Source organism: Squalius cephalus (genome assembly GCF_949319135.1).
Source record: "Squalius cephalus genome assembly, chromosome: 23".
NCBI classification, from domain to species: domain Eukaryota; kingdom Metazoa; phylum Chordata; class Actinopteri; order Cypriniformes; family Leuciscidae; genus Squalius; species Squalius cephalus.
Genome location: NC_137144.1, coordinates 24,669,649 through 24,693,963, shown reverse-complemented (window position 1 = coordinate 24,693,963; position 24,315 = coordinate 24,669,649). Strand labels below are relative to the sequence as shown.

The 24,315-nt window shown below is 37.1% G+C and overlaps 2 protein-coding genes across 7 annotated transcripts in view; both read left to right on the top strand.

Moving 5' to 3' along the window:
- The window catches only part of parvb (parvin, beta), a 20,747-nt gene extending 8,563 nt beyond the window's left edge, over positions 1-12,184 (top strand). For 2 of the 4 annotated variants that reach the window (XM_079858483.1, XM_079858481.1), the window contains exons 2-13: positions 1,920-2,009; positions 3,444-3,514; positions 6,111-6,213; positions 6,334-6,474; positions 8,059-8,174; positions 8,258-8,319; positions 8,419-8,438; positions 8,708-8,769; positions 8,856-8,924; positions 8,994-9,095; positions 10,185-10,257; positions 11,233-11,643. In XM_079858483.1, the coding sequence (XP_079714609.1) occupies positions 1,920-2,009; positions 3,444-3,514; positions 6,111-6,213; positions 6,334-6,474; positions 8,059-8,174; positions 8,258-8,319; positions 8,419-8,438; positions 8,708-8,769; positions 8,856-8,924; positions 8,994-9,095; positions 10,185-10,257; positions 11,233-11,309 (986 nt within the window). In that variant the 3' untranslated portion in view covers positions 11,310-11,643. Of the gene's footprint in view, positions 1-1,919; positions 2,010-3,443; positions 3,515-6,110; positions 6,214-6,333; positions 6,475-8,058; positions 8,175-8,257; positions 8,320-8,418; positions 8,439-8,707; positions 8,770-8,855; positions 8,925-8,993; positions 9,096-10,184; positions 10,258-11,232 lie in introns of all 4 variants that reach the window. The other 2 variants (XM_079858480.1, XM_079858482.1) reach the window with 2 other exon arrangements.
- Positions 1-22,949, top strand: part of parvg (parvin, gamma) — a 42,319-nt gene extending 19,370 nt beyond the window's left edge. The window contains exons 1-14 of one of the 3 annotated variants that reach the window (XM_079858502.1): positions 10,865-10,893; positions 13,929-14,068; positions 15,250-15,315; positions 16,595-16,662; positions 16,815-16,917; positions 17,076-17,216; positions 17,303-17,418; positions 18,473-18,528; positions 18,634-18,668; positions 18,802-18,863; positions 18,946-19,014; positions 21,409-21,510; positions 21,880-21,952; positions 22,506-22,949. In XM_079858502.1, coding sequence (XP_079714628.1) covers positions 15,258-15,315; positions 16,595-16,662; positions 16,815-16,917; positions 17,076-17,216; positions 17,303-17,418; positions 18,473-18,528; positions 18,634-18,668; positions 18,802-18,863; positions 18,946-19,014; positions 21,409-21,510; positions 21,880-21,952; positions 22,506-22,579 — 957 coding nt within the window. In that variant the 5' untranslated portion in view covers positions 10,865-10,893; positions 13,929-14,068; positions 15,250-15,257 and the 3' untranslated portion in view covers positions 22,580-22,949. Of the gene's footprint in view, positions 1-10,864; positions 10,894-13,928; positions 14,069-15,249; positions 15,316-16,594; positions 16,663-16,814; positions 16,918-17,075; positions 17,217-17,302; positions 17,419-18,472; positions 18,529-18,633; positions 18,669-18,801; positions 18,864-18,945; positions 19,015-21,408; positions 21,511-21,879; positions 21,953-22,505 lie in introns of those variants that run through there. The other 2 variants (XM_079858503.1, XM_079858504.1) reach the window with 2 other exon arrangements.
- The last annotated feature ends 1,366 nt before the right edge of the window (positions 22,950-24,315 follow it).

Sequence of the window (24,315 nt, the reverse complement as noted above, 5' to 3'; positions counted from 1 at the left end):
AGAACATGAATGGCTGATGCTTTTGCCTCTTTGGGGCCGTTCACTCGACACTTCAACTGAAAATAGAAAACTTTGCATGCGTTTTGGCTGTTCATTTTCACGACAGCGTCATTTATGGGGCCTTTTTTGTTTGTGAAAACGATACCGTGATTGTCTCTGTGTAAACTACAAAAACGCGATTTTTTTATGAAAACATTTCATGCGCATGCATATTACATGTTCAGTCTATATGTGCGTGTGTTTCTTTACTAAGTGACATCGCCAACTACTGCCGATAAAATTACTGAAAATTAAAATATGAAATAAACTAAACTTTTTTGTTGTTGTTGTTGTAGTTTCAGCTAGTTGCCAAGACAACACTTCTAATTTTCAATTACAGTTGAAGTACTAACAACTAAATAAACCAAAACTATAAAAATAGAACCTATATTGACATATAGCCTATTACAAATGACAAAAACACAACAAATTTACCGAAAAGTTAGCTAAATTAAAAATGAAAACAGAAAATATAAAATCAGTGCTATATTATCAATGATACTAAAATAAGTTTCTCAATTGTATTTTCACAGGACTTCTGGAAGTATGTGATTTGAATGTGTCTTTCTATCCTGATTTGCGATGTCTAAAGGAAAAATAAGTTCATTTCACACTTTTACTTGCAGTAAAAACAAGCAGCCTATTATAATATTAGTGATGTACATCTATCTTTCTCGCAAACAATTTTATTATCACAATCAGTGTAATTCTATTGTACTATTTTAAAGGGATAGTTCACTTTAAAATGAAAATTCTGTCATCATATACTCACCCTCATGTTGTTTCAAACCTGTATGAATTTCTTTCTTCTGCTGAACAGAAAGGAAGATATTTAGAAGAATATCAGTCACCAGACAGTTTCTGGTCCCATTGACTTCCATAGTATATATTTTTTCCTACTATGGAAGTCAATGGGACCAGAAACTGTCTGGTTACTGATATTCTTCTAAATATCTTCCTTTCTGTTCAGCAGAAGAAAGAAATTCATACAGGTTTGAAACAACATGAGGGTGAGTATATGATGACAGAATTTTCATGAACTATCCCTTTAAAATGTAATTTATTCCTGTGATCAAAGCTGAATTTTCAGCATCATTACTCCAGTATTATATGGAGTATATCATCAAATATGATGATTTGATGCTCAGTAAAACAGTTATGCGCCTTCATATTTTTGATTTTCAGGATTCTGTGATGAATAGAAAGTTCAAAAGAACATCATTTTATTTTAAATATAATTTTTTAGTAACATAATAAATGTCTTTATAGTCACTTTTGATCCATTTAATGCATCCTTGTAGAATAAAACTATTAATTTCTGTAAAAAGCAGCCCTTGACTCAAAACGTTTGAACAGTAGTGTGTGTCTGTGTGTGTGTGTGTGTGTGTGTGTGTGTGTGTGTGTGGCTGTGGTTTCACACAGGAGGAACTCTTTCAGATATGTTTGAATGTGACCCTGATGAATGTTTCTGTTGTAGAGGAAGTGCTCGAAACTGAAGCTGTTCACTATAGGATGAGATCAGGTCAAGTCACCGCTCAATTTAATAAATGTACTGTAATTACCTGAAGGAGGAAGAGAACGAGTCACTCATGAATCAGCTGATTAATTACTGCACACTAATCAGTTAATTGACATGGCAATGATTTACCGATGTAGAAACAGCAGCGAGTTACTGTACGTGACATTAGCCGCTCTGCCCATTTCCTTGAAACGGTATAAACCCTTACTGTGTACCATGGTACCTTGCTTGATATTTACCATATTATTACTATATTCCTGTCCTATGGTGTTTACATGATACTTCTATAGTATTACCATGGTACATATCCCAGAAAATATGGTGCTTATGACGCTTTATTATTATTCTTTTGTCTCTTTAGCGAGTGACCTCCAGGAAGAGGGCAAGAACGCCATCAACGCCCCCCTCCTGCCCGGCGGCCCGGAGCTGCTCCCCGAGGACACACTGCTTGGTAACCCATCGCTCCTTTCATCCATTAAACACAATATAACATCTCTTTCCTCCACTATAGGTCGTGTGGTCGTGAGTTATGGCGTATTCCCAGACAAAAACCCAATAGGACTTTTCCATTGGCTTTTGGATTCATTTTTGAAACGATTATGATTCTTACACATTTTGTTCATCATAGTAATCTTCAGGAATTAACACAAGTTTAATGAATTTTGAAGCCTAAATACAATCAGCAGAAATAAAAAGCTAAATTCAGGCTGTGTCCGAAATCACCATGGGAGTGAATGAAAATGAGAGAGTGAATCGGAAGGTAGTTTCTGCTGTTTAATAATCATTTGAGGCTTAGCAAACTGGCAGCTCCTGTAGTAATGCAAATATGTATAAATCTTTAGCATGTATAAACCTTAATTAAACATTTTAATAATCAATTAAGAAGGAATTTATACCTGTATGATATTACGCTGCACCCACATTGGACCAGCGGTTTGGAAAACGGATGGATGGATGATTCAGATGCGGCGCCATCTTCTGGTCAGACACTAGAATTAATTCAGCTAGCGACACTCACAGTGCATTATGGGTATTCTCAAGCCGTTGAGCACACAAATATATATTTTATATGTCTTATGGTTGAGCGTACATCAATTGTACACTCATTATTGCGGTGCGTTGTGGGATTGAATGAGTGTGCTCGATAATGTCCACTATGGTTTCTGACACCACTACAACTGGCTGTTGCCTCGAATAATGCCCTATTTAAGGGTAGGCTATAAGGGCGATTTAGGACACAGGCTATAAATGAACTACACCACAGTTGCATGACTTAAATGTCACCATTACTAAGCTTCCAACAACTCTTTCAGTTTCCGTGAAAGTTTGACTTTTAATATTATATTTATAATATGAATATAATTATGACGTTTGTCTCCGACAACCTCTGTAGGCCCATTTTAGCCACTTGTTAGCTACCACCTTTTTCAAGACAAGTGTAACCTTTAAAAAAAATCACAATTGTGGTATTATTAATGTATTTTAAGTCACACACAGAAAAACCCCATGACATCAGGACGATGAAGCAGAAGTGCTAAAATGTTTCCAGGTTTTGACCTTTAAAAAATACGTCATCGCTCCAGCACTATTTAATGTTTTAGTTCTCCTATTTAAGAATTTTAAGAGAAAACTTATTAGATGAAGCTGGCACTTGAGAAATGCATTACTAAGAAGTTGAAATCCTAAAGCCTAATTTTGTGGTGGTGGTGTTGGGTGTGGAGGACACTTCTCGTTTCCTCCATGACTCTTACTGAGTCACACAGCTGGAGAAATTCCCCCACACCCAAAACCGTTCTAGAGGACGATCCAACATAACTGTCTGTTAAAACACTGTGTGTTTATGAGAGTGTTGAAGAGTTTCTTCCTTCATCTGTGATTTTTGCAGAGGAAAATGCAGAGAGGACCATTCTAGACCCTACATCCAGAGAAGACCTCAATTTCAAAGACCTGCAGAAGGTAGAAAACACATTTTCTGACTGTTTACACTAACATCTCTGAATAGATGATGTGAAAAACTCCCAGAAATGGTAGATGAGGACAGTAACCAATGGGACTTTGAAGTCATGCAGCGCCCTCTATAGTTCTCAAACCCCTCCAGCCAGTGTTATTTTAATATTATTTATATAATATTATAGTATTTTGAATTGGCTTTTATTTTTATATTATTTTATTTTTAATTTGTTCAAGTTTTAGTATCATGCTTTTATATCATTTTTCTTTTTTATTAAATATTTCTATATATCTTCAATTTATTTTTATTTCAGTTTTAGTTTTGGTCAGTTTAGTACTTCAGCTTACACATATTTTGGTAACACTTTATTGTACAATGTCCTACATTTATATCACAGTGTCTTACATGTTACATGTAGCCTCTATAGTAATTACTATAAATTATGCATAATTACATGCAACTAACCCTGAACCAAACCTAATCCTAACTCTATGTAGTTAATTAATATTACTCAGTACTTAAATGTGTAATTACCCTGTAACAAGTACACCTTAAAATAAAGGGTTACACTTTATTTAGTAACACTTTATTTTACAGTGTCCTTGTTACATATGTTACATGTACTTGCCATAATAATAACAATAAATTATGCATAATTACATGCAACTAACCCTCAGCCAAATCCTAATCCTACCCTAACCCTGGGGCCGGTTTCACAAAGCTATTTTAGACCGGTCTATAGTGTTAGACAAGTCTAAAATTTGCTCATAGACAGTCTAATGCAAGTTAGACTGTTTCACAAAAATAAAGACTGACTTAATTTAGACCAAAAAAATTAGACACCTTACCCCCAGGCTAACTTAGGTCTAAGACTCTATGTTACCTTGGCAACCAGCAGTAACAATGAGTTACATTACAAACTGCCAAAAGAAAAGGGAAAATGGCTCATCATTTAAACATTTCTTCTTGCTACTACATTCCCAAGTAAAATGTCCTTTAGAGCCGTTACATAGTCAACGCGAGCAACGATCGACGCGCTCCCTTTCATACGCAGTCACGGGCGATGCGTGAAATGCAATACACCGTGACTGTTCAACCGTCTATTTCGTTTCAAACGCTCGCTTTATACGCGCGTCCTATTCGCCTTGGACGCGCGAATGGATTCAAAATGTTCAAGCGTCGAACTAGACGCGATAGACGCGAATTTGACGCTCTATTCGCGTTTGGTGTGAATGCTGCATAATAACAGGCTGCGATGTCAAGATTGCAATGCTGGAATGTGTGTGTGTATGTCAGAGAGAGAGAGATGGCACGGGCGCGATCGAACAGTGGAAACATAAAAACATACTCCGTCATTTATACTCCTCCAACAAACACATATTCTCTGCTGGGGTAAACAGCACTGAGCGGTTGAATGCGCTTACTCGATCCGCCATGTTTTTTGTTTTGAAAAGTGTCTTATTTTACCCAGAATGCATTGCAGTGTAGTCCTACTTAAGATAGTCAGAGTCTTAAGTGCTTTGTGCAACGGTCTGATTTAGATGTCTATAGCCCCTTTCACACAGAGATTCCGGAAAATACACGGATAAAGTGACCCGGGATTTGACCCGGGTTCGTTTGATTTTGGTTCATTCACACTGCCAGTGATTTTCCGGAATCAGAGAGCGCGTTCACACACAACCCGTGTATGTCCCGGAAAGACACGTGACATCGATGTGACTTGTAATGTCTCAGCAGCGTCTTCAGTTTGCTTATGAGCTGCGATTTCTCTCTCGAGAAACCACGCTTGTGCATTTATTTCTCTGATTCGATCATAAACTTGCGCATTACGTACCGCTTCACAGCTGGCGAACGATCCCGCGCTTCAGCGTCATCACTGCGACACGGCATTATTACGGCTTTTGTTCACACAGCGCGCGTTCCGGGACTGAACACGGCAATGTTACTAGGTCCCCAACCCGGCATCGATCCCGGCATCAATCCCGGGTCGTGTTTGCGTTCACACAGAAAGCGTTCCGGCAATTTGCCGGCAATTTCCCGGGTTCAATGCGCTGTGTGAAAGGGGCTTATCTGAAGTCTGACTATCTACTATATCTAAGCCATAGTCAAAGTCTATCTTTGTGAAACCGGCTGTAGTTGCTTAATATTACTCAGTACTTAAATATATAACTACACTGTAACAATGACACCTTAAAATAAAGTATAAATCCTTTGTTACAGTGTAATTATACATTTAAGTACTGAGTAATATTAATGAACTACATGTACTCACTATAGGGTTAGGGTAGGATTAGGATTTGGTTGAGGGTTAGTTGCATGTATTTTACTGTTATTACTATGGGTAGTGTATGTTACATGGACACTGTAAAATAAAGTGTAACCCATATTTATTTCAGTTGGTTGCCAAGGAATCATTTAGAATTTTCTTTTAAGTTTGCTTTTGCTCATCTTAACCCTAGCCCTATAGTAAGTACATGTAGTTAATTAACTCTTTCCCCACCATTGATGGAATTTTCCATAATTTATGACACAACTAAGCCACGCCCATTTTGCATAATTACTATTCTACTCACTGACCTTATTATAAACTCTTCCTCTCAGGTTCTCATTGACTGGATCAACAGTGAACTGGAGGAGGACCGAATCATCGTAAAAGACCTTGAAGAAGATCTGTATGATGGACAGGTGCTGCAGAAACTTTTTGGTAAGGCAAAGACAAGAACTTTATGTTTGGGATTCTCTTCTGTTTTGCACCTTCGTTATGGTACCAAACGTTTTAAGTGTGGTACTCATGAGGATGTTCTATGTGTGTGGCCTCCTCCAGAGAAGCTGTCGGGTTATAAGCTGAATGTGGCGGAGGTGACGCAGTCAGAGATCGGACAGAAGCAGAAACTGCAGACGGTTCTGGAAGCTGTTAATGGAGTTCTCAGACCTCTGGAGTGGAACACGGAGTGGAGTGTCGACTGTGAGCGCTGAAAGACGCACATTTTTACAGTTAACCTAGAAATAAACAAATTAAAGGTAGGGTAGGCAACTTTCGGAGAGGCTAGCAATAGCGAGCTAGCTAAAGCATAAGATCCCACCTTTCCTTCAGAGTGTCTGAACATGAACGTGTACAGCAGGGAGCAAAAAAAAAAAAAAGCGTCACGAGAGATGGCATCAAATCTACCTCATGTCTCAAAGCAAATAACATTACAATAATTTTAGGGCTGTCAAACGATTAATCGCGATTAATCGCATCCAAAATAAAAGTTTGTTTTTACATAATATATGTGTGTGTGTACAATTATTTTCTATATATAAATACACACATGCATGTATATATTTAAGAAATATTTGCATGTAAATACTGTGTATATATATTTATATTATATATAATTTATATTATATATAAATATTTTATATATAAATAACACATTTTTCTTAAATATATATGCATGTGTGTGTATTTATATATAGAAAATAATTATACGCCATACACACACATATATTATGTAAACACAAACTTTTATTTTGGATGCGATTAATCGCGATTAATCGTTTGACAGCCCTAAATAATTTCCATCTCTTCAAAATTTACAGTAGTCATGGTGTGAACGCAGCATAAGCTCCTTGTTTTGGTTCAGGAGGAACTGTAAAAGGCTGCTGTTTCAGTTGCGGCGCTCGGTGACTGACGTCTGTCTAACTCGGCATAGCATGAAATGCATACATTGACAGGCAGGAAGGACATTGTATCATTGCATTCAGACCGAATTCAATGATTGGACGAACATTTTATGGTCCTACGCCTTTCACAGACTATACATATATAAACAATATACATACAACTATACATATAATTACATCTAGACCACTTAAAGCGTAACCTAGGGTCTTTTTGTTAATCTACCCGAGGCAAACTTTCGTTTAAAAGCATAATTAGGATGGAAACGCCACTTTTAAGATTGACCGTATTTTCATTTTCGGTCAAATTGTCTTTTGAATGGGAGTGCTAGGGGCACTACAGTGATAGCATCAAAAATCGCTATTTTTAAAACACTATAAAGGCTCGACACAACATGAAACTTTGCTCGAAGTAACACCAGGGGCTCTACACATGAACTCCAGCATTGAGAACATTGTTTGTGTACACAGAGTTTACTAAAAAGAAAGATTTTGAACATTTTGTCGATCAAAAATAGTCGATCTCCGAATGCGGATGAACTGACTCCATAGGAGGAAATGTCATGAAGTTGTAATCTCAATGAAAAGCATGATAACTTAGCCACTTAGCTCATGGCAATATCTATTCAAATAATAATAATAAACAAGGGGTTTCATTCAATATATCAATATATAAGGAGTCAGTTCATTCGCATTCGGAGATCGACTATTTTTCACTGTCAAAATGCCGGCGGACACAGCAACAGTGAGTTGTTCAAAACCTTTCTTTTTAGTTAACGCCTACCCTACTTTTAGCATTGATGAATTGTGCAAAAGAAAGTAAATAAGGTCAATTTTGACAATCTTTTAATAGATGTGTTGTTGATTATGTCTGTCTGTTCCTCAGCCATCCACTCTAAGAGCCTGGTGTCCATCGTGTACCTCCTGCTGGCGCTCGCCATGTATTACGCAGCTCCCATCCGCTTACCTGAGCATGTGTCCGTCCAGGTGATCGTGGTCAAGGTGCGACGACTTTATTAAAGTGTGAAACTGAACGTTATATCAAATGCCTTCAGCCTAATTGCACAGGTTTGTTTTTGTCTCAGAAAAAAGAGGGAATCCTGCAGACTGCTCATGTGACCAAACAACTCACAAGTACCACAACAGAGTAAGCAGCTTCAATGTGGCCATCTAGTGATGAAAGATGGTTATAACATGAAAAAAAAAAAAAAAAAAAACTTTGACTTTCTGTTTCTGTTTCCAACAGAATGATGATCGGAAGGTCAGGTGTGTATTTTCAAACATTTTCATGTTGTCCTTAAGGATCAATACCCTTCTGGAAAATCTAAGGCATACCAGTTTAAGGAGGTTTCAGCATATTGTAGCTTGTTCACGGTGGTTAACTAGCTCTAATCTGCTTATAAACCATCTAGACCAGCTAAATGTACAAATAACCTGAGGTAGAAACTAGGAGCTGGTTTTTGCTAGATTTTGATGGTTTGTCTGTTTTCTATTTTTATTAGTCCCAAACAGTTTCTTTGTTTTGTCATTTGCAGAACGTGATGCTTTCGACACCTTATTGGATCACGCACCTGACAAACTGAACGTAGTGAAAACTGTAAGAAGCCATTCTGGACGGGACAAGAAGTTATGTATGATGGTGCTGATTATCCAAAAATGAACCTTCAATGTTTGTTTTCCCAGTCGCTGATCACATTTGTGAATAAACACTTAAACAAACTGAACCTGGAGGTGACGGAGCTGGAATCACAGGTACATACATAATCTGTTAACTAACTCTCACACGGATCAAAACCTTCTCTAAACCTCTTGTGTGTGAAGTTTGCAGATGGTGTCTATCTGGTGTTGCTGATGGGACTGTTGGAAAATTACTTTGTGCCACTGTATAACTTCTACCTCACGCCAGAAAGCTTCGAACAGAAGGTAAGTGTGATGTAGGACGGTGAGGTCTGATGCGGTCTGAAGAGGACTGATTTGTTCTGTTAGGGTGTAATGAAGTCTTATGGAGCTCGATTAGACTGAAAGGGTCTGATGCGGTTTGATGAGCTCTGATTAGTTTTTAAATATCTCATTAAACTGCATCAGATCTGTCAGACTTCACAAATCCACATCAGACTACATCACATGGTTATCAGACCACATAAGCCTCAACAAGTCCACAATCAACCATATCAGATCTTATCAGATTTCATGAATACTCTTCAGACAACATCACGCCATATCTCAATGAGTCCACTTGAGATAAGTAGTATTTATGAAGTCTGATATGGACTTAAGTCTGATGTGGACTCATGAAGTCTGATGTGGTTTGATGATTTGTTTTTAATTATATAGCTTATTAAACTGCATCAGACCATGTCAGGCTTTATGAATCCACATCAGACTACATCAAACCATACTATATCACATCAGACGAAAGAAGTCCACAGCAAACCTAATCAGACTTCATGAATGCTGTTCAGACCACATCACATCATACCAGACAATATCAGACTTAACAAGTCCATATCAGACCACATTAAACCATGAATAGTATTAATGAAGTCTGATTGGGTCTTGATATGTTTTGATGTGGAGTTGTTGTTGTGGACTCATTAAGTCTGATGGGATCTGATGTGGTTTTATGATTTTTAAATACCTAATTAAACTGCATCAGACCATGCTAGACTTTATGAATCCACATCAGACTAAAACCTCACCATACTAATCACATGAGACTATACAAGTCAACAGCAAACCTTATCAGACTTCATGAATGCTGTTCAGACCACATCACACCATATCAGACTCAACGAGTCCACATCAGACCATGAGTAGTATTCATGAAGTCTGATTGGGTCTTGATATGGTTTGATATGGAGTTGTTGAGTCTCATGAAGTCAGATTGGGTCTGATATGGTTTCATGTAGACTTCTAAAGTGTGATTATATGATGGTTGTGGAATTCTTATGGCATTAAACTGACAAATTACTAGCCATGGAAAAAAATTGCAAGTGTTTTTGTGTCTTGTAGGTGCATAATGTCGCATTTGCTTTTGAGCTCATGCAGGATGGTGGATTACAGAAACCCAAAGCTCGACCAGAAGGTACCAGAAAAATCAGTGCCAGCAATGTTATATCAGCGTTACATACACAACACAACCTTCAGATATCATAACAGACTAGCTCATTGTCTGAACCTGTTCATGGTGTTAGCCAGATTATCCACTAGATGGAGATGTTCCTCAATAGATGGCTCTTTCCTTTCTGTTCTTACACAATGTCAGTTAACATATTCAAGCCTCTGTTTAAAGGAGAACTCCGGTCATTTTTTTGTAAATTTGGAGTGCTGTCAGAACAGAGAACAACAACAAAAATCGGTGTTGCCTACATCGTGTTATCCTCTTTTTAAAATTTGCACCCTGTTGACTTCAATGGGGCAAGTTTTAAACCTGCATTTAGCCTCTTAACATCCTTGATGTGTCATTACAAGTGCACAGGTCATGTGAGTGATTCCTTCAGAGTGAACACGGTGAATCTGACTGCAGTAGATGTGAAAGATATGAATAAAAGTGATGTTATTTCAGCCAGCGCTCATACCTGTATTTACATCCTGTTTTCGGTCGAAGTCCACAGTAGTCGATTGACGAGTTCGGGCGCATGATCGTACGTACTAAACCTATGCGCGTGAACTCGACAATCGATTACTGTGGGCTTCAGCCGAAAACAGGATGTAAATACAGGTATGTGCGGTGGCTGAAATAACATCACTTTTATTAATATCTTTCACATCTACTGCAGTCAGATTCACCCGCGTTCACTCTGAAGGAATCACTCACATTGGCTGGCCACTTGTAATGACACATCAAGGATGTTAAGAGGCTAAAAGCAGGTTTAAAACTTGCCCCATTGAAGTCAACAGGGTGCAAATTTTAAAAAGAGGATAACACGGTGTAGGCAACACCGATTTTTGTCGTTGTTCTCTGTACTGACAGCACTCCAAATGTACAAAAAAATGAGCTCAATGTTAAAATTGACCGGAGTTCTCCTTTAACAGCGATTCTGTTGTTTGTGTCCTGCAGATGTGGTGAACTTGAATCTGAAGTCAACTCTCAGGGTGCTATACAACCTTTTCACCAACTACAAAAACTCAGAGTAACACTTGAAGAGATCCGAGGAAGCTTGCGTCGTGCCTCACTGATGCCATGCACATATATCCCTTGTGTTTCTTTTGTATGTAAGAATTAAATATTTTGTATAATTTAGCTTATTTATGCCCAGAATCGAATGTATTCAGCCTTAATGATCCGTCAGTGTAGCAGCTCATTAAAATATTTTGTTGCACGTAATCGAGGCCTGCCACTGCTTTTAGCACTACACACGGAACGACTGTTTGTCCTGGAATGATTCATAAACCCTGCACTGTGTATTTTATTTTAGTAGAAATGCTGTAATTATTTAAAATAAACAAGTGCTTTCTACATGCTGGAATTAATTCATTTTGACATCTCTGATCTTTCTGGTCTCAAAAATGATTTTATCGACCAATGGAGTTTTTTTTAATCAAAATAATAAGCAGTTGCGTATCACGTCTTCATACACAGAATTATTCATGCTTAAAATCCTTGATAGAGCACATATAAATATTTCACCTTCTTGTCCCACACAGGCTTGAATTCGGCATGAAACAGAAGTAGCGTTAGTCATGTCTTACCTATTATATCCGAGTGAAACGGATTCTCAAACAAGAAAAAATGTAAGTTGAGAATTTTGTCAATCAGGAATTGATTGGATTGTTGTCGTTTGCTAATGCCGTGATCTCATGTGAGTGACAGGTTGTCCCGCCCTCTTGCCGCATCACTATTACTATTGCTCATAATTGCGCGGTGTCCGAAATCGAATTCTTCTCTAGAAAAAAGTCAAAAAACAGTATGCCAAAAGAGTACTATGTTCGAATACATAAGGGGCGTCCCAATTTGTGTACTTATGCACTATTCTGACGTTTTGTAGTATAAATAATGCAAATAGGTGTTGAGAAATTGAAAAGTAAAATGGAAAAGTACACTTTTAAATACCCGTATAATGCACTTAATTAACCGAATTCATGCACTCAACCTCCGCAATTACGTAGCGGAGGGGGAGGGGCTATCAAACTTCGATGTTGAATTGTAAAATTACCATTTAAAACTCATCCACTACACGGTTAAGTACATAGTGCATAAGTAAATAGTGTATTGTGCATTTGGGACGCAACTATAATATTCGAAAAACAGTAGGCGAAAAGAGTAGTATGTCCGAATACAAACGAAAAACAGTAGGCGAAAAGTACCCGGAAGAGTCATGGAGTGGTTTTTTTTTTTTTTTTTTTTTTTGTGGACTTTTGACAACTGGAGCTGTACGGTTCTGGATAAATTTAGAATCACGGTTTATTCGTTTAAAATAGTTTACAATTCTCCCATCTAAAATGTTAATTGCTGCAGTCTATTTAAATATGTTTAATGTGAATTAATTCTTTTTTAAATAAGGTTGAATAAATGATTCAAGGACTCACTCATAATGATTTCATTACTGGATGAATCAGCGTTTTTGAAGGAATCTCTTGAATGAATGATTCAATGACAAATACCTTTTTTTTAACAGTCACTTGTCGCCACCTACTGGTGCAACAATGTAATTAATACAATCTTTATTTGAAGTGTCAAGTTACTTTCAAAAGTGTGGTTGAAAAGACTGTTTGTGACGCAGCATCAATGCAGACTTGAATGTTCACTGTGATCGGACTTGTCAAAGGTTTAATAGACATAGCCGAATCGTTGTCATTTAGGAATAAGATTGCAATCTTTTAACGATTAACCATACAGCTCTACTAACCACCCACAACACCCAAGAAACCACATAGTATAACCCTAGCAACCACCCAGAGCACTTTACCAACTGCATAGCAACTTTCTAGCAACCATTCAGAATACTTTAGCAAGCACAGAGAACATCCATGCAGTCTGAGTGGTTATTACACTCAAACTACCTTAGCAATTGCATAGCAACTCACTAAAATCCACTCGGAACATGTAAGGAACCCAATAACATTCTAACAACCAATGATAACACCCAAGCAACCACATAGCAACATTCCGAACACCGTAGCTGCCTAACAACACCCTAGATGAGATTTGCATGGATTTCCATTTCTTTGGGAACATGTAAACCATAGTTCCCAGTATGATTGTTTTTCCCAGGATGATGCGAATGTAAACAGATCCACAGATGGGCGAGTCTGAATCTAAATAATCTTGTTGTTTTCAGATGCTCCTTTGAGGGTCTTTTTTTTTTTTTTTTTTTCAGTTGTTTGTTCTGGATTCAAACTTGCGTTTAATGGGGGAATTCATTGGGATGGTAACCATGGTAACCCTCCAGCCCAAATTACCTCTGTTTTTTCTCGTCAAAAGGAGGCGTTCTCACAGTCACAGAAAGAGAGAGAGGAAAATGTATGCAATTGTTTCTCACAAACCTGGAGAGTGTTATTTTGAAGAGAGGAAACGTTAGATCACTATTTGGTTGTTTACTAATAAGCGTTACTGTTAGTTACTGACTCACATGTCATGTTTGGATCTCCTGTAAGGTCTGTTCGAGGATCCGTGTTTAATGCAGTGTGTGACATTTTCAGAACATGTTTTGTGCAGTACAAAATAGAAAAAAAGAGGAAGTGCTGCCTTACCACTTCCTGTCTAATGTTTAAAATAGGCCTCACCCATATTCGAGATCTTGTTTTTGTTTTTAGGTGATTCAGAAAGATGGTTGGTTGTTCTGTAGAAGTAAATCGATTCTTGTAGGGAACGTGACTGGACCATTTGGACGGCGTTTCATCTACTGCCACACTGATAGAAGAAAGATTTCTCCAGACGTGTGGTGAGAGCTGAGGTGAAAGTTTTGACAGCAAACATGACAGGATTGTATTGCTCAGATATGACTCTTTCATAGCTCAGCAGACTTTATGGATTTCTCTGTTTAAGGATCGCTTCGCCTTTGTCTCAGACTTTTTTTCCTAGAATTGGAAAATGGGCAAAACTGTTGTTGTACATTACTTCTAAAGCTATGTGAATGTGGATAGCAAATCCCAGATAATTTGGTTCTGAAATTGTTTGGTAAGAAATATTTGTAAGAATATTAAGAGATCCTTTTTTTAAAATCTGACCACATTATGGAGATCTTTTCTAAAACTCCACATGAGATTGAATCACTTTTTCTTCTCAGGAGAAACATCTAAAAGCAAAAGTCTCCATTTGCTCTCCATTAAGTCATTGCTGTCTATGAGAAATAGCCTAATTGAGACATAATTCAAAGGAATAGTTCACTCAAAAATTAATATTATAATGCTTTTATGTTCTTTCTGGGGCTTTATGCCTTCACCTGCTATCTGAATTATCGTAAAGTTTCCTAATTCAAAAATTGGACATGAACGCCCTCTCAAGTCAAAATTCGAATACGATCGAGCTCGTAATCTCGACTTCAGAAGTGGGAAATAGGAAATTTCCGAGAGCACGTGCAGGCAGTATAATGGTCACTAAGGAAGAACTGTTTCCACAGCATTTATGTTTGAAACGACCGTTAATATGACAGTAGGCCTATCCATTTTTGGCCGAACTAGGAGATCTTATATCTTTCCCTTTCTTGTTTTTCCCCCCTTTCTTTCTGTGTCTCACAGCATGTTTTTGTTGTCAGTGAGGTTTATGTTTCCCCCGTCAGTCTGTGTTATGTCAATGTGGGCTGGCTTGCGTGATACAGGAAGGCAGAAATCTTGTCCTCCTTTCAGCGCGAGATCTCCCGCAGACGTGTGTGTGTGTTGTGGAGATTCTCCGTCCTTGTGTTTTGACGTTTGAAGTCGGCTTCGGTTCGCCGCACTTCATCATAGCCATAAAAATGTCCATACGAAAACAAAACCTTGAGATGAATCGAGTCCTTGAAATTCCTTCAGGGCACAAACACGCAGACAGAACCCGAACATCACTTGTTTTTCAAAACAGAAGCACTAGAAATCAAATGTCTGCTGAGTAAAACTATTATGAAGTTCACTTTTTGACAAAAACAATGTTTTGAAACAGTCAAAAGAATGACAGACTGTGGAGCTGAAGAGAAAATGGACGACCCCAGCAATCGTCAGGCCCTGGGTGAGCAGTGCACATTCATCTCAACATCATAGTTTACACTCTTCTATCATGCACTTAAAGGGTTAGTTCACCCAAAAAATAAAAATGATCCTATAATTTACTCACACTCTAGCCATCCTAGGTGTAAATGACTTTCTTCTTTCAGCCAAACACAATATAAAAATATCCTGGCTCTTCTAAGCTTTATAACTGGAGTGAATAGAGCCTTTGAGTTTTTGAAGGCCAAAAAAGCGCATCCATCCATTATAAAAGTAATCCATACGTCTCCAAGAGGTTTAATAAATCCTTCTGAAGTGAAGTGATGCATTTCTGTTAGAAAAATATCCATATTTCTAACTTTATAAACAATAATCACTGGCTTCAGGTAATGGCCGTTGCCCAGCCCTCTTCTAGTTCAGCTCAAGCTCCTCTTCTCTTATAATGAAATCCTCTGACATTTCTCTTTAAAATTCTTGTTTTAAACTTCTTATTCGTGACTGGTGTTTTGTTTTACTCTATCCTCTGCTCTTCCGCATTCGTCAATGCGTCACGATTGTGAAAAATGCATCGCTTCACTTCAGAAGGCCTTTATTAACCCCCTGGAGCCGTATGGATTACTTTTATGATGGATGGATGCACTTTGTTTTGTCCTTTAAAATCTCAGGTACCATTCACTCCCATTATAACGCTGGGAAGAGCCAGGATTTTTTTTTTTTTTTCACTCTGATTATGTTTGGCTGAAAGAAGAAAGTCATGTACACCTACGATGGCTTGAGGGTGAGTAAATTATGGGATCGTTTTCATTTTGGGGCGAATTAACCCTTTAAGAATGTACAAACTTTTGGCTACAGTATGTACACTAGTGTTGGGACTAGTGTTGGGTAACCAAACAATTGATGGCCCCCATTGACTTCCATAGTATGAAAAAATATATACCATGGAAGTCAATGGGGCCCATCAACTGTTTGATTACCGACATTGCAGTAAAATTGACAATTTTAAAAGAAACTGGCAACAAACTCAATGCTATATAGAGTGCAAAGGGTTATGGGTAACATTTGCACAAAAAAACTAAAACAAAAAAAGCATCAGAATGAGCTTGCGCACATTTGACTTGCTATTTTGAACATACTATGATTCAGGACAGACTAATCCTAATCTTCTTTATAGTAAGTATAGTATGTGAAATAGAATGCAGTCACAGTCTTTTATGAAGGGCAGATCCAGTGTTTAGCTGAAAGAAAATAAACATCCTAAAACATATAATGTGGCATATGATGTGTTTTATTGTGGATTAAAGGAGCAGAGAGAAGAATGATCATTCAACCGACATCTTTAGACGACCCCAAACTCAACAAACTTAAAGAGGTGAGATGCATCAACTTTTTTGGGGTGGTGTGACATAGAGTTATCATTAAAAACATTATTGATTAGTTCTTGTGCAAACCCACTTCCCTCAATGTGAGCATCATTTCCTGAGTTTGTCTGAATATCTGGATTTTCCATGTGCTTTGAGGTAGGTTTTGGTGGACTGGATCAACACAACCCTGAAAATTGAACATATTGTGGTGCGATCGCTGGAGGAAGACCTGTTTGACGGACTCGTCCTTCATCACCTGTTACGTAAGAATCATGTCAGAGCAAGAACATTCTGAACAGGCACATTATTTAGTGAACCTCACATGCTTAAATGTCATGAAAGTGATGTTACAATGCAGAAAATATAATGTTGCATATAACAGGCTATATCTGTGAAATATCTGTGTATGTTGTGTACCCAGGCAGGTTAGCAGGTGTGAATTTAAATGTAGAGGAGATTGCGTTGAGTACTGATGTCCAGCTACGGAAACTAGATGCCATCCTGACAGCTCTGAACGAGACCTTCGGGCTTAATGAGCAAACGGCCAAATGGAACGTTAAACGTGAGCCGATCAGATCAGATCTCGTCAATGACCGGTTTACATATTTATGAACATACGCCCACTGTTCTCCCTCTCCAATCTGTCAGTCATTCACAGCAGGGACCTGTTGGCTACATTACATCTTCTGGTTGCTATTGTGAGGCGTTTCCAACCCGATCTGGCACTGCCTGTAAACGTCAGCGTGGAGATCATTCAGTGTGAGGTGATTGATTAATGCAAATTATTTGAATGTGCATACTAAATGTTTCATGTGCAGGATATTAAAGAGGGTTGTGCAAAACACACTGCCACAATACTGCTGTTCTAGGTGGTTGCAGGGTGTTGTCGCTTACATGCCAATATGAGTCCACTTCCTAGTCTCAATGATATTCTGCTCTTCAGATACAACTAATTATTTGAAATATTAATATATACATATAATGAGAAAAAATAGTTTTCATAATTTTTCACAATTCATCACTGCATATTATAATAAACATTTTTTTTATATTTAATAATTTGTCATCACATATTATTTGAAAAAAATTTATGTGTATTATAATGAACAATTGTTTTCATAATTTTTTACCATTCATCTTTGCATATTATTTGAAAATAATGAAAACATTTGTCCATTATAACAAGTATATCATTTTCAAATAATATGCAATGATGAATTGTGAAAAATATTAAATCAGTTTTCATTATAATATGTATATATATATTTTTTTAATTATATACAGTGATGACTTGTAAAAATAATGAAAACATTTGTCCATTATAACAATGCAACACTGTATATTATTTAAAAAATGAATATACATATTATAATGATAATTTATTCAATATTTTTCACAATTCATCATTGCATATTATTTAAAAAATGAATGTGCATATTATAATGAACAATGTTTTTATCATTTTTCACAGTTCATGAATGTATATTATTTAAAATATATATATATATATTACAATGAAAATTGATTTAATATTTTCTCACAATTTCATGAATTTTTACAATTCATCACTGAATATTGTTTGAAAAAAATATGCATATTATGTAAAGTAAAAAAATCATTCTAAATTAGATCATATAATCAAAGATGCACATCCATAGACAAAATATATTAACCAATAGTATAAGAGCCTAATACCCATCATCCAATCAACACTTACATGATTTAAAAAATATTCCCTGAGAAGTTAAATTACTAAATTACTACAAAAGTTAGATGTTCATGTTGTCAGCATTCATTAAAATCTCATTTGTTAACCAGGTCACAAAATCTGGCATCAAGGCAGACAAGCAGACCGAATTCATCACATTTCAAAGGTCTGTGAAGAACCTCCTTCCCTATGAAACATGTTTAACATCACTTTGAAACTCAGTGACAATGTCCAAAGCAGCGTTTTCATGGTGCGTTGTGTGTCTCCGCAGTAATTCCAGTGAAGAGCTTGAGAGAGAATCTAACAGTGAGTCAAGCGGAGGCTGAACTCTGAGCCTTTTCATTTCCATATTTATAAGCATCAGTAACTTTCAGATAGCGGAGGCGTATAAAGAAGAAAGCGTTTGCTTCTTAATCTCTCTTTTGCAATGTCTTTGCAGAGGAATGTCCCATTGATGAGCTCTTCAAGCTGGAGGCTCACAAAATTGAGACTGTGAAAAAGGTTCCGATCCAGTTCCTCACGTGTCTAAATGTAGTCTTTGACCCAAATCTTTCACCGCTTCATCAAGTTTTCTTTTCTACAGGCCATTCTGCACTTTGTGAATAAGAACATGTTATCTCTGGGACTGAACGTGACAGACATTGACAAACAGGTGTGCAACTCTGATCAACTAGACCAACTTACACTACCATTAAATTTTTTGTTGTTGAAAGAAATTAGTACTTTTATTCAGCAAGGGCACATTAAATTGACCAAAACTTACTGTAAAGAAACGTATAATCTTTAAAAGATAACTGTCGCCAAAATGCAACCTAGGGTCTTTTTGTTAATCTACCCGAGGCAAACTTTCATTTAAAAGCATGATTAGAATGGAAACGCCACTTTTAAGTTTGACCGTATTTTCGTGTTCGGTCAAATTGTCTTTTGAATGGGAGTGCTAGGGGCACTACTATGATAGCATCAAAAATCGCTATTTTTAAAACACTAAGAAGGCTCGACACAACATGAAACTTTGCTCGAAGGATCACCAGGGGCTCTACACATGAACTCCAGCATTGAGAACATTGTTTGTGTACACAGGGTTTACTAAAAATAATTTTGAACAACTCACTGTCTCTGTGTCCGCCGGCATTTTGACAGTCAAAAATAGTCGATCTCCGAATGCGAATGAACTGACTCTGAATTTTAGTATTGCTTCTTATATGAGCATCCTTTTTCAAATACAAGGTCAATATTGATTTTCACTAACGACAAAACAACAAATTATATGTGAATTTATATGGAATTAAGCTTTAGGAGCTTTCCATCTTTACTCTCCTCCCTGTTACGTTGCATTCGGAGATCGACTATTTTTGACTGTCAAAATGCCGGCAGACACAGATACAGTGAGTTGTTCACAATCTTTCTTTTTAGTAAACTCTGTGTACACAAACAACGTTCTCAATGCTGGAGTTCATGTGTAGAGCCCCTGGTGATACTTCCAGCAAAGTTTCATGTTGTGTCGAGCCTTCTTAGTGTTTTAAAAATAGCGGTTTTTGATGCTATCATAGTCGTGCCCCAAAAGGTAATTTGACTCCCATTCAAAAGGTAATTTGACCGAAAACGAAAATACGGTCATACTTAAAAGTGGCGTTTCCATTATAATTATGCTTTTAAACGAAAGATTGCCTCGGGTAGATTAACAAAAAGACCGTAGGTTGCATTTTGGCAACGGTTGTCACAGGAATAAATTACATTTTAAAGTATATTCAAATAGAAAATGGTTGTTTAATTGTAATAAAATTTCACCATAATACAGTTTTTGTGTATTTTTATTCAAATAAATGCAGCCTTGGTAAGTATAAAACACTTCTTTCAAAAACATTTAAAAATCTTGCCAACCCCAAACTTTTGAACGGTAGTGTATAAGGTTAGTCAAAGTTTTTTTGCGCCGAAAATTTGGTTTTATATTAAAGGGACCATGACATGGATTACCGTTATGATTGGCTAACGTCATTGCATAAGAAACAGTATCAACATCCACTCCCTACTGCACGTGAGAAAGTGTTTTGAAAACATTGTCCATATAAAACCGTCATTTACAGACGAAGATTTGTGAAATCATTTACTTACAGTTTGTGATGCAGCTGCTGATCAGATCCAATACAGTTGCTTCTTCATCTGTCAACAAAAGCTTATTTATGAACCATAACACTGTGCCTCATTTACAAAACAAAATGCTCAGAACAAACATATAATCCTCCGATGCGATCCGGGACGCCATTAAAATAAACCATCCACTTGTTTCCACTTGTGACGCTGTGATCCTCCTGAAGTCTGTACAGAGACGCAAACCAAAAACAAAGTTTAAACAAAGTGAATGTTCTTTCACTCGTCCATTTGTCCTGTTGTCAGTAGACTCAAGCGCGAAGAGTGTGTCAGAAACTGAACGCGCATCTGTATACTGAATCCAGTGTAGACAGCATCAGTGATTATAATGGCTTCTATTTACTTTTTGACGTGACACGACACTCTCATCCAGTGTAGGCAAATGTCAGTCTCTAAGCGACTGAACACCAGTGGTGCGACGATGTAAAACTATTCATCAATGTCTTGCTCTGGATGCAGGCATATGCAAATGTATTTGCCTGTGTGATATTACAGATCCCCCAATATTACAAACAAGCCTTTTTGGAGCTTGAGTAAATGCTTTGTTTATAATGAAGAGGGCGTTTTAAGCTGTGAAACTTGCTGGATGTTTTAATGGTACAAAGACCTCTTAGATCAAGGCAAATTTGATTTCTCATGTCATGACCCCTTTAACAATCTCCATTTTCCTTCTGAATCAACAGGCTGTTTTTTTTTTATGTAAAAGCTCTGTTATGATTGGTTAACATCTTTGCATGTGGAAAAAGTAACATTACAGTTGGCCATAAACAAAAAACAACAACTAGTAAGATGATTGCAAAAGCTAAAAAAGAAAATGATTTGAGCCCTTTATGGGCTTGTTTTTGACATCTCACGTTCATGTTTGATATGTTTATGTTTTAAAATGTGATATTGTTAGATTGCAGACGGAGTGATTCTGCTCTTGTTGATCGGGCAGTTGGAGGGCTTCTTCATTCCACTGAGCGAGTTCTTCCTTTGTCCTGTCGAGAGCTCGGAAATGGTGAGAACCCGAGAAAACATTTTGAGTTTTGCATTTGCATTGACACGAGAACCATGTTGTTAGTGACCTCCATTGCAGTTTGCAACAAGAAGCAAAATTGAATCCAGGCTTATGGGATTTTACATCAGTGTAACTTCACATGCACCTCCAGGAGGTGTCTCGCCATCGTATTATTAACGCTCTTAGGATGACTGGATATGACAGCACAGCAGCATAAGGCAGGTTAAGAACCTGAGGGTAATGCAAAAGACAGAAATCAAAACTAATGATGTTACGGTTACAGAGAATTTGCAATGTTGTGGTTTTACAACATTTGTTAGTTTGTTTCTGATTCTAATCATTTTACCATTGATGTTTGTTCACCTGCAGCTCCATAATGTGACGCTTGCATTGGATCTTCTCATAGACCGAGGGCTTCCGGTTCAGTCCATTGACCCTCAAGGTAATTATTTTGAGACCATCCGAGCTAGTGAGCTACATCCTAAACAAAACTCAACACTTTTAAAAATAAAGGTTCTTTTTTGGCATTGATGGTTCCATAAAGAATCTTTAACATTTATGTAAACTTTCAATTGATTAAAAGGTTCTTTATAGTGTAAAACGTTTATTTAATACTGAAAGGTTCTTTGGGGAACCAAAAATGATTTATTTTATGGCATTGCTGTGAAAACACCCGTTTTGAACCTTTATTTTTTAAAAGTGAAGAAACTCGAATCTTATTAGGAAGCATCATTTTCATCATATTATGCACACAAATCAACAACTCTCTTACTTCGTCTTCCATCTTGGATTACATTTTTTCACTGAGCTTGTCACATTGCAATGTAACACAATATAATGGCATTACCTTCTTTATGAAGGACATGTTCACTACTGCTTGAAACAAAACCCTTAGGCTGGTTTTTTTTGTGTTATTCAATAGAATAGCTGTTAGCACGTAATGATCTACCTGGTTGTTCATTCACTAATAAGTTAATTTCTCATGTTTCTTACAGACATTGTTTCCCAAGATGTTCCAGCCACTGTGAAAGTGCTGTATCACTTATTCAGGAAGCACAAATACAAATAATCTAGCCACTCCCAAACTGTCAATTCAATAAAACCTTCCATGATGTTTTAATAACCAAATTAACTGTATATTTGTGACTTTCTTCTTGCTAAAAATCAGAGGCACGGATTTGACAGTCAGATCACTTTGGCACTCAGAGTGTTAGAACACATTAGAAGCAATTGTACAGAGTGTCTCTGAACCATTTGAAGAGGCTTCAGAGCAGAAATGAGAGAACATGGCCACTCATCTCATCATGGAAATTGCATTTGGATGCCGACAGCTTCAATTTAATTTCACCTTTTCACTCTTCCACTTTACGTGTTTTTTTTTTTCTTTTTCTTTTGGACAAATGCGCATTAGTCTTACTGTATCGCTCAGCATTTTTGTGCTGACTTGCAGCTTGTCTTCAAATAAAAGTGGCACACATAACATCTCTGTAACGATGGCCCTTTTTTCTTCAATATACTTTAAGTATAATGTGTGTGTGTTTGTGTGGTTCAGGTTTACCCGTTATGGGGACAAAATGTCCCCACAAAGATGGCAATATCCGAAATCCATGTCCTTGTGGAGACATTTTTTGGTCCCCATAATAGGAAAACAGCTTATAAATCAAACTAAGTGTTTTTTTGTTTTTTTTTAATGTAAAAAGGCATATATAGGTAGCCTTTGTTTAGGATTAGGGGATAGAATAGACTGTTTGTACAGTATAAAAATCATTATGTCTATGGAATGTCATGTCCCCATAAAACATGAAAACCCAACATGTCTGTGTGCCTGTGTGACGCACTTTGATGCACTTATAATTTTGAGTCTGAAGAGCCGTTTTTGGGAGCAAAATTAACCATTTTTTCTATATATATAAAAAAAGGTTGAGATATAAAGCTAATTTTATTTTATTTTTTGTAAATATGATCAAGATTTGAAAACAATATACGTTTCATTTTAGCGCTCTGTTGTTGTGTCACATGCGGTGTAGCAACTCAGCTCGCGTCAAGCAGTGGTCTCTTCCTCTAAGTCTAACCACTTTAAAACAAGACTGAACATCAGAAGAAGGTATGTTGAAAGATCCAGTACAACTTACTGAAACATAAACTGTCGTGTAGTCGCCCAATAAGTGTTTCAACTTCGGAAAAACGTCAATTTAACGGCTTGTAAACAAAATGTCACGTGACGATACATTTTACCTCAGAACTGTCAAGACAGTTATTCAATTTCGTTATAGCTAAAGAACTTCACTAAAATGCTGAATATATTATTAAATATCGATAAACTTTTATTAGAATGTGGACAAATACCAATGATACAGTGCAATCACATTATTTCTAAACTTTAGAGAAACTAAAACTCCTATTGTTGTCAACTGTAAAAGGGCATCTCTCACCCAGACTACCCCTCCATCCACCCCCGTAATTTAATTTCCTTAATGTGTGTTCTCTCAAATTGGATACGGTGAATGACTTCCATTTAATCTAAATGGCAAAAGCATTATGGGAGGTTTAAAAGAGTCTCCTCTCAGCGAAGAGGCCGGGATTCAAGGATGCTCTGATGGCGTTTTAATGGTGAATTGCCCTTGGGTAATTTTTTACCATTGCTGTTTCTGAGCAGGAAACATAAAAGAGGCTGACATTTTTCATCCTAACGCCCGTTTGTTATTCGTTTATATTCATAACCGCAATATTTCAGCCTTTCTTATCCCTTGCCGTGGGCGTTAGTGTCATAAAAATGAATGAAATCTGTAGGATGGAGAGAGGTAA